At 36.2% G+C, this 10,927-nt stretch overlaps 1 protein-coding gene across 1 annotated transcript in view; it reads right to left on the reverse strand.

Moving 5' to 3' along the window:
• LOC132165592 (uncharacterized) overlaps positions 1-7,723 on the reverse strand; it is a gene marked incomplete in the record, with an annotated part of 13,302 nt that extends 5,579 nt beyond the window's left edge. The window contains 3 exon segments of the mRNA XM_059576220.1: positions 390-1,255; positions 3,033-4,084; positions 7,478-7,723. Of these exon segments, the coding sequence (XP_059432203.1) occupies positions 390-1,255; positions 3,033-4,001 (1,835 nt within the window).
• Positions 7,724-10,927: the final 3,204 nt, after the last annotated feature.

Consider the following 10,927-nt stretch of genomic DNA (forward strand, 5'->3'; position numbering starts at 1 on the left):
AAAATGGATTATCTTATTATATATAATTTTGCTACATAATTTAAGCATTATAATCAGATTACTGTCTAGTAATAATTCCATTGAGAAAACCAACAAACCTATACAACTTTTTTTTTTTTTTCCTGTTTTCTGACAATAATCAGTTGTCAGAAAGAAATTGAATTTAAATCTTCCAGAGCTTCACATGAAATTTACCTTTGACCATACAAAGATTTGATTCATCAGATGGTTAATTTCATTTACAGTGGTCAGTTCAGATCATAATAGGTGGGGCAAACTAGATTGTGGAATATCCACAAGCAGGCCGTTTGCCTAAGCATTTTCAAAGATTGGAAACACCAAGTACATACATTCACCCATTGTAGGAATCTAGAACAATACCTTTAATCGAGGGTTTATCATATTTATCTTTCCTCTCATCCTCATTCTTCCATTCACTGTCATCATCATCATCACCCATCTCATCCCTTCCATCATTTCCTATATCACTTTCACTAGCAGTCTCCCACTCAGAATCATCAGTCTCATGGCCATAGATGTCACCAGCATCACCATCACAGTGGACACCCCCAAGTTTGATAGCTGCCTCCCTAAATAACCAAGCTGCACGCATCTGCTTCTTCACTAATCGTTCAGCATAGTCAGGAACCTTATTCTGCCTCAATGAAAGATCAGGGTCATTTGACTGAGAGCACTCATTTATGAACAGAATTGCATCTAACAAGCTCTCCTTAGCTAATCCCAGCATGTCATATGCCTGAGCTCTCCTCCACAGGCTTTTGGCATGACGGTTAAGAGGGTTGTGAAGACAGAGAGCACGTGTAGCATCACTTATGGCAGCCAAGGGTTGTTGCAACAGAAGATGACACTGGGCACGATTACTGTACAAAACCACTCTCTCTTTTTTGGATCTCATTGGACATAATGCCAGTGCTTCTGAGTACTTTGATGCAGCTCCAGATATATTTCCTGATGAAAACAGGGAATTTCCTTCAAGCTTCACCACTAGTGCTGCTGCCTGTTTAATGTGGAGATCCTCTTTTGGCATACTCTTTTCCCACTTCAATCTCTGCCTAGAGTTAAGTAGTTCCTCAATCTGTTCTTTTGTGCGGTTGCTGACAGAGTTACGTCCACTCCCTTGTGATTGAATGCATTCCTGAAGAACATTTACAATGGAATCACCAAGCTTCTTGTGATCACCTAGAGCTGATATCTCTGCAAGGTCCACAAGTGCTGGTACTGCCTTGTCAATCACCTGAAAAACAAATTGGGAATCATTAAGTAGGTACTAGCAGAGCCTATATTTCAAACACCAAAAAATTAGAAGTACGTTGCTTTCTTCCTAAAAAGTTGTTCTATCTTGGTCTCTCTTAATCACATCTCCAGAAGATGACGCTTCAAACTGTAAAAATGTGAAATTAATCTCAAAAAACCCTTTGTCGTCCCAAAAATTAACCAATGAAATAGGGAAAAGGCAATGCTGAGTATAACTATATTACATTCAGAAGAAACAAAGTCCTAACAATGTGGAGTGCATTTTTGCATACAGCATTTGATGTATAGAAAACTTCACATCACATTACCAAAATTAGTCTCAGGATAAAATCACAGGGTGAAAGTATTCTGATATTACATTTCTCCAAGAAAAACCATCAATTTAATAGAATTAAACTGAAAAAGGAGTTTATGATATGGCAAAGTTTACTGCAGGCTTGCCATTTGGGATCCCTGATTATGGCAAGAGAGTAACACAAAGTCTAAAGCAGGTGACATGCAACCATCAACTGTGCACATCTGTACATTGAAGCACAGTCTTCAATTTTTCAAGATACAAGATTGGATGATGGCAATCTCCAAAATGTTGCCTTACTTGAAAATGATGCAATCCAAAAGTTAGCATTACCGTTAGCACTCCGTCAATATTCAATATGCAGATTATATAACGCATTTAAGTGATGTACCATAAACTAAAAAGATAATCAACAAAATTACTATACAACTTTGTGATAGTCAAGCCAATATGACCTGCTCTCAACCACGAGAATGCTTGTCTCTGAAATAATTAGAACAAGTTTTTGTGTTTGAATTGAATCCAAGTGCTCTTACAGCTAACAATTTATCCTAAGATACCAAAGCAGGTGGTCAAACATACTTTTACAGTTAAAATTTTAACTGCAATTTGAGTAGACCCGTTAGTTCTAACTTTCAAATTCAATATACATAAAGAAGATGACATGTACTAGTGGTGTTTATTTATTAATAAGACACAGAAGATCTGTGCATTTAATCCAGTAAGCACAGTTCATCTATAACATGAGAATAGTAATGCTTTTAGGTATAATATACTATCTTCAACACAATACATATCTTTCAAAAGCCTAAATTGAGATGTGGGTTGCAGTAAGATTTAGTCGTACCTTGAACTAGTTACTAAATAAATACATGAACAAAACTATATTAGATGATGGTGATTCTCCAAAGAAAGACGCCATACCATAGATAAGGACTAAAGATGGGTCTGCTCAAACAATTCAGGCTAAGAATACCTAGCACAACAATAGAAGTGACCTATTCCACATTCACTTGATGAAGTAATAGGCTCCGACATATGAAGGGCATTCAAAGAGAAACAGTCATTTTATGCAGTGAAAAAAGAATAACAGAAAACATAAATCATTTAAAAAAAAATTTGAGGCCTTTCAAAATGCTTTATATCTCCTATTATTACAGGTTTAAACCATCTATGATGAAAACTGAACTCAAACATCATAAGTGACATATTAAACATAATGAACGAGCATAATTGAAGTTAATATAAAGCTTTAGTACAATAATTTCTTCATAAAAAATTTATGAGAATGCATATTAAGAATATGAGGACAAAAGCAAAGCTAATATTCAACATTGACAATCTTTAAAAGGACTTAATTAAACTAATGTGCCATTTGGATTTGCTGGAGCAATTCACATTTATAACTGAAATATTAAAATTGGATGCAAATTCAGGTCAGCAGAATGTGAAATATCTATACCTTATGGCATGTACTTGGGTCTTGAAGCAACCAAAGAAGACAATCGATAGCCATATATTGCCAATCATCTGATGATCGAGCAATATTGCACAATGCTTCAATGATTCCAGAACAGCTAGCAACAGGTCCCCTACCCAGCTTATGATGGCATATTGTTCTTAATAAACCAATACCAGCAGGTGAGTTTTCATTAACAAGTCCACCCCACATCCCAGGTAGCTTCATTAAGAATTCAGGTTTGCATATTGTAGGAAGAAACTCAGGTTTAAAAGCAAAGCAATTAATGAGCTGAAGGGACCAGCACTGTAACTGACTAGCCCATTCCTCTGCCTTCCTTGACTCCATTTCAACACCACCCATGCCACGTGTAAGCAGATCACAATGATAGCTTAGCCTTCTATCGACATACTGGTAAAAATGGGAGTAAACTATTTCTAGGGAACTCATCGCTAGTTGAATGGAAAGCTCAAGAATCTCACCATGACTTGCTACAGCAGAAAAAGTGTTGGAATAAGTAGCCAAGTGTCCTAAAGCTCGTACTGCTACTCTTTGTTCAACCCAAGTTAACCTCCCTCTCAGAAGTTCAACTAACGGAGGGATCACTCCAGCATGAACAGCGCTTTCTGCAAATTCTTCCATATTCATGGTGTAGGATCCAATAATATGAGCTGCATAATAAGGAATATATATGTTTTGGTCATGAGAAAGCCAGCGGCGATTTTTTAGGCCTTTCCATATGAGTGCAGCCATGCACTCAAATATTCCCAACTCAATGAACTCCGGATCATTTGGATGTGCCATGGCAGTGTTCCAAAGGCCACTGATCGGGAGAACCTGACCATCATCATCCTGTGAAGGAAGTTCTCTAAAAAATTTCAGTATACTTGCTCTGCGCTTACTCGGATTCCCTTCCTTCATAACACAGAAGAAGCATCCTGGATACGGACAGTCTGATGATACTTTGTCCATGCTCAGTAACTAACTACTCGATATTCATAGAGCTCACAAGTTAATTGCTCATTGAGTAGCTAAACTGAATAAATACTTCAATTCTGCATATAAATTCATATTGGGTTAGCGTCAGGCAGAATATCAGAGGCCAACCAAATAAATAAACCTGCAACAACAGTAAGCTAAGAAAACGTATTCCAGACATTGAAACAAGGATTGTGGATTCTACAAAAGAACTTAACAAGTATAATACTCATTAAACACACATTAGTCCCTATTATCACATGTAACCAATAACTCATGATCCATTCACACAAGCTTGAAATAAACATTACTTTTACCAACTTATTCTAGACTGTATTAGGAAAAAACACAGATAAATTTTCCTAAAGTTCCTCGTGGTTCGCATGGGGTAAGGTTATGGAAACACATTTGTAAGAGTTGAAGGTCGTTTCACTGTCACATTAGATTTGATCCTGGATTGGGGTCAAAAGTCAAATTTTGGGAGGATGTTTGGTGCGGTGAGATGCCCCTCAAGGATGCTTTTCCCAGTCTCTTCAATATTGCTAGTAATAAGGATGCTTCCATTGTGGATATCAGGGAGAATTTAAATGGTATGGTACATTGAAATGTTACCTTCACTCGTAGAATTCATGATTGGGAGGAGATGGTCTTAGCCTCCTTTTTCTCACTGTTGTATTCGCTCTCGATGCGTGGTGAAGGGGAGGATCGGATCCTTCTAGAAAAGGGAAGTTTGAGGTTCGCTCTTTTTATAGGAAGCTTGTCCTTAAAGAGCCCAACCATTTCCCTTGGAAAAGTATTTGGTGCACTAAGGCTCCTTCGAGAGTGGCATTTTTTGCTTGGTCGGCCGCCCTTGGGAAATCTCTTACCTTGGATAATGTTCGGAAGAGAAGTATTGTTGTGATTAATCAATGTTGTATGTGTGAATCGGAAGAGGAGTCTATGGATCATCTCTTTCTTCATTGTGGGGTTGCGCGCACTTCGTGGGCTGTTATCTTCTCTCATTTCAACATGTGTTGGGTTATACCTAGAAGCGTCAAGGAGATGTTCGCTAGCTGGTGGTTGGGCGGAAAATCCCGTAGCGCTATGGTGTGAAAGATGGTTCTCCTTTATCTTTTATGGTGCCTTTGGAAGGAAAGAAATGCTAGATGTTTTGAGGATTTGTCGAGGAACCTAGAGGATCTTGTTCTTTTTTTTTTTGTACACGCTCTTTACTTGAACTGCAGGCTGGCTTGCATCCTTAGTGATCAATTTTCCTGATTTTCTTTTTATGTTCTCTCCTTCTTTCTCCCCTTCTTAGTCGCTCTCTTGTATACTCCTTGTGTACTAGGGTTGCACCCCTCTGCGCTCTTTTAATGCATCATTACTTATCAAAAAAAAAAAACATTCCCTAACATGCTCTTATCCAAATGATATTCATTCTATATAATTGCTTGATTTTCTAGATGTATACATATGCACCACTTTATAATGTAGGAGAGGAGAATCATCATCCGAGTTGTCAGATACCAAATTAATGGTGCTGGAATATCTTGATAGAGAAGATGAATACAAGAACGACAAGAATGAAGCATAAGTTTTGAGGATTGTTTTCGGAATAATATTTTTTGCTTTGTCTTCAAGTATTTTACTTTGTCTCCAAGTTTCAAGGTTATTTTTGTATTTTTATCTTTTTATCTTTTTCTACAAGTATTTTGCTTAAAGAGCACTCAAAGCTTAGCCTATATAAAGGCATATGGTCTGTATTATTTTTTTAATTCAGTTTTGAAGTATTAATCAAATCTCAATCTTTCAGAGTTATTTTCTGTTTTCTTTGGGGCAATTAGAGTTTTTCTTTTCTCTAATCGTTATTTTCTCTCTTCTTGAGTCCCCTTTACAGCCTTCAATCTTAGTTTATGTTTACTTTCATACACCGTCAAAACAATTCTAGTTATGTTCGGTGTCTGTTGGTATCAGAGCTTAGCATCTTCTTGAGGTGATTTTTTTATCAGTTTTCCTGGTTGGTAATCGTACTCGGCATGGACAAGTGCCAAATGAGGAAGTTTTCTACCATGAACATAGTCTATAAGATGTGATGATTGAAAACTTGCAGAGACAAGTTGCAAAGTTAACCCAACTCTTGGCGGCGCAAAACTTGGATATGCATCACGATATTGATGATGACGATTCAGAATCCAGTTTTTGAGAACCCGTATCACAATCTTGTTCTAGTTTGAGAATATTGCGGTTGGGATGAGCGGCATGGAGCTTCCAAAATTTGCTAGCACTCTCATCACCTTACAAGTCCACCACCATATGGAATGGTATTGTCAAGACAATGGAAAGGAGGTTGGCGGGTTGGATTTGTCGGAGATCTTTGTCGATGCTCGTAGCGCATAGAAGGCAAATGTGGGGTAGGCCACAAATCCCGACTTTTCTCGTCTTAGTGTAGTGGAACTAAAATACCCGAGTGAAGGAAATTCAATAGGTTTTCTTATTTGTCGAAGGGGCTTTATTTGTTGAAGAGAGGGAGGTTGCCGTTGATCAAATTTCAGTCTTTCACAATTATTCTATGTTTTCTTTGGGGCAACTAAGGTTTTTCTCTTCCCTAATCGTTACTTAATTTCTTCTCGAGTCCCTTTTACAGTTTACTTTCATACGTTATCGGAACAATTCTAGTTCTATTTGGGGTCACTTTACATATGCATATAAGCTTCACTACACATTTTCTAACACTAATAGTTCTCTAACTTGCAGGCTATAGGGGAAGAGAATCATCCGGTCCAATTGATTCACATTTTCACTATTTTGAGATTGACTGATATAATTAAATAACTAATTAACCATACAAACCTTAGCAAAAGTTACATCATCATACTTGAATTCATAGAGACGAACAACTCGTATACAACATCACATCAAACCCAAATATGGCACAGAAAACACTGAGTAATTCAATATGCATGCAGTGCAAACAAGTTCAGAAATTTTATATATCCAAAAGCCCAAATTGTCAAAATGCTGACGCAACCGCATCTTGGGCGACAAAAAAGAGAACAAAATTAATTGATATAAAATAAAGATATCATCAGCTACTCAAATCAATAATGAAAATGTCACTAAAACTTTCAAATAATTTACAGCAAATATATGACAGCAGGGCATTCAAAAACAACAAAAATCTAAGAAAACAGAGGTGATCACTCTAGCCCAAACAAACAGTACTATAGCTACATTTCAACATCAATTAGATCTAAAGGATAAACCTTTACTCAAGGCCAAAAAAACAAAAAAAAGTTCTTAATAAGATCCAAAACCCAAAAATACCTAAATCCCACATAAAAAAATTCAACCCACAAACCCTTAGACCCCAAAAAAAAAAATTAAAAAGTAAACAATCTCAGACGTGAACAGTTACACCAAGTAGAAAAATCACATGTGAAACCGAAAACAAAAGAAAAACAGAGACAGTTGTGAAACTAAAAAGAAGATACCTCGGACGAAACCGGTTCTTTCAGAAACAACAAGTAGAAGAATGAACTAAAAGAATTCCTTGGCCAAACTGAAAAAACAAAAAAGAAAGCTAAAGCTTTTGTGTATCTTCTTTTCTGTTGCTCCAAAGTAGAATATTTTTGCTTTTCTGTGACTTTGATTCATATATTGCCGAATCGAAATGGAATTAAGAGCACAAAGAGAGAGAGAGAGAGAGAGAGAGAGAGAGAAAGAGAGAGTGGGCAGAAGTGGTGGAGCTTACATGTTACATGAAACGGTGTTTTGTGTCTTTGGGTTTTGATTCTGACAGGCGACAGCGGAGAAGATCCTGCTATGAAAGAAAATATACACTGTTTTAATGGAATGCCAAACCATGTATTTCATTTTTAATTTTCCCGAAAAGAACATATCCACTCCCCCACGCGCTGCGTCTCACGCTCGATTGGGCACTCCTTTCTTTCTTTTTTCCCCATTTTTGAGCCAAGAAGGGGGGGATGAACGGATTTCAAAATCGTGGTTTTTGTGAAAATAAGATGTTAAATTGAAAATATGCGATTATATAATTTCTATTATCATAATAATTCAACGTTGAGTCCAAACGAGATTCTAGCTCAACACTCTTACGAAATAATATAATAAACTCGTAATCATAACAGATTTTTATATGATTTATAAGAGCATTCCTAATAGGGAAGTCATATTTTTATATAAAATGGTTTTTCAGAACTCATTTTTATCTAGTTTTTTAAACCATTTTTAAATGTCTCAATATCCGATTAGCTATATTTTTATCTATTCTATTAAAATATTATTAAAAGCAATAAAAGTTTTGAGAAAAAAATAGAACATGTGAGAGGAAAAATGGGTAAAGTTTTGGAAAAAAGATAACATGCAGTGAAAAAGTAAGAAAAGATTTTGGAAAGAGAGAAAATAAGTGAGAGAAACAATGAAATATAAAATAGCTCCCTTGAAAAGTGCTGCTACATTTGGCTTTTTTTTTAGCTCTTCCAATCAAATATCTATTTTTTATTTTCTTTTGGCTAATCCAATGTACGGGATTTTTTAAACATTTTAACAGTCATTTTAGATAAAAGTAACATTTAGCTCTTCTATTAGGAATGCTCTAATAGAATTGAAAAATATTAAACACAAGCAAAATACATAGATAAACACCACCTCCAAAAGTATTATCCTATTTTCTAAAATTGCCCTTTTCATAGCAAATCTTTTAGCTGAAACCATAATTGCCCCTTTAAACTACCACATAATTTCCCTGGTTATCCAAATTTTAAAAAATTGTTAAATTCAACAGAAAAATAGATCATATGCAATGCAAGCGAAGTAAAATAACAAAAATATCGTTTCAGATCATAGAATAAAAAATTTCAAAAAAAAAAAAAAAAAAAAGGGACCCATGGCATATATAGTGAGTTTTGGTTTAGAGGTGATTGATGTGATTTAAAGTAAGTAGAAATTTTGAATTTTTTGTATATAAAAGTTTAAAAAAAAAAAAGACAAAAAGTTGAGTTTAAAAAATAAATAAAAAATTGGAATTTGTGAAGTCTTCTGCCAAACAAGGCCATATGTGTCATCTCTCTCTTTTCTTATAGACAATACCAAGAAGAACTTCAAGATGAAGAAAATTCTATATCTAAATCTTTTCTCCTCTCCTTTTACGGTTGTTCGATGTCTTCTCTATAAGCTCTACTGGTCTCTATTTTTGGCGAGTTATTTTAAATCTAGCTTGTACATGATCCAGATTGGTGTGGAGGCTTAACTCTCACGGCCAAATTTTTAGTTTCTAGTTGTTTTTTATTTTTGTTTTGTATTTGAGCTACCTATGTCCTAGATCTAGTATGCACAAAGCAGGTCTATTCCTTAAATATAATTGTACATGAGTTAGCAAAAGCTTGAAATCATTTTTATGACTTTGCTTCCATGGGGCTGATCTTCCTGAGTTTCCTTTTGGCTCGCTTTGGGTTGGTCCCATGGCGGTCGAGCCTACATGCTTGGTTGTTTCATTGGCGACATGCCTGTGCACGTAGATGGTGTTCGTTTCACCCAGTGCTACGCATGGGCAAGCTGGTGGGGCTGCTTGGGCTATGACTTTACTTCCATGGGGTTGTTCCCCCTCAGTTTCCTTTTGGCTCGCTTTGGGATGGCACCATGGCGGTCGAGCCTACATGCTTGGTTGTTTCATTGGCGACATGCATGTACACGTAGATGGTGTTTGTTTCACTAAGTGCTACGCATGGGCAAGCTAGTGGGGCTGCTTGGGCTATGGCTTTACTTCCATGGGGTTGTTCCCCCTCGGTTTCCTTTTGGCTCAATTTGGGATGGCACCATGGCGGTCGAGCCTACGTGCTTGGTTGTTTCATTGGCGACATGCATGTACATGTAGATGGTGTTCGTTTCACCCAGTGCTATGCATGGGCAAGCTGATGGGGCTGCTTAGGCTATGGCTTTGCTTCCATGGGGCTGTTTCCCCTCAGTTTCCTTTTGGCTCGCTTTGCGGTCAAGCCTACATGCTTGGTGGTTTCATTGGCAACACGCATGTGCAAGCGGATGGTGTTCATTTCACCCAATGCTACGTATGAGCAAGCTAGTGGGGTTGCTTAGGCTATGGCTTTGCTTCCATGGGACTAATTAACAAAAAAAAAAAAAAAAAGACTATATGTGTTTGCAGCCTAATTAGTTAACAGAAAATTCTAACAACCGGAGGCTAAAGAGGGCTAGATAATTAAGATTCCAATTGTTTAAAATTTTACGAGAAATCGTAAATAATTTGAAAGGTAAATATAATTTTTCAAATAACTTATATTAGAATTGGATGGGGGCAAGAGGCTGAGTCAGAGCGCGTGAGGAAAACGTTACGGAAGTATATATAACTGAGGCAGCTCTCAACAGTAATAGGCTTCCTTTATTTTTGTTGGGTTGGTCCCAGTTTCCTACACGCCTGTCTAACTCTTCTTTCTTTTCTTACCCGTTTGAATTGAAGAAATTCAAATTACAGAAGAGCCCCATAATTCTTCTGAAATTAACATTCAATTCCTTCAAAATATTATTTACCCCATAATTCATGATTAGGAGAAACAATTCCTAAGTTTTGTTTCATAATTATTGTTGCAGTTTTAGCATGTGATTTCTGACCAAAAAACTAAGGTATGATCCTACTCATTAAGTAAATAATTTTCTAAGGATTCTATGACCAAAATTCATACCATTTGTCTTTTTTATTTATTTATTTATTTCTAGTTATTTAAAAAAAAAAAAAAAACTCTTTAGTATTTATTATATTTAAAACAGATTTTTTTTTTTTTGGTCAATTGTATCTCATTAGTTGTATCTTGTATGATGAGGTGGTAAAATCTTAACCATTTAATTGAAAAATAATTAGTAAATTTTAAGAACTCAACCATGACTTGTAAAAAAATTTTAAGTTCTTAATCTCC

The sequence above is a fragment of the Corylus avellana genome, chromosome ca11, assembly GCF_901000735.1.
Source record: "Corylus avellana chromosome ca11, CavTom2PMs-1.0".
NCBI lineage: Eukaryota > Viridiplantae > Streptophyta > Magnoliopsida > Fagales > Betulaceae > Corylus > Corylus avellana.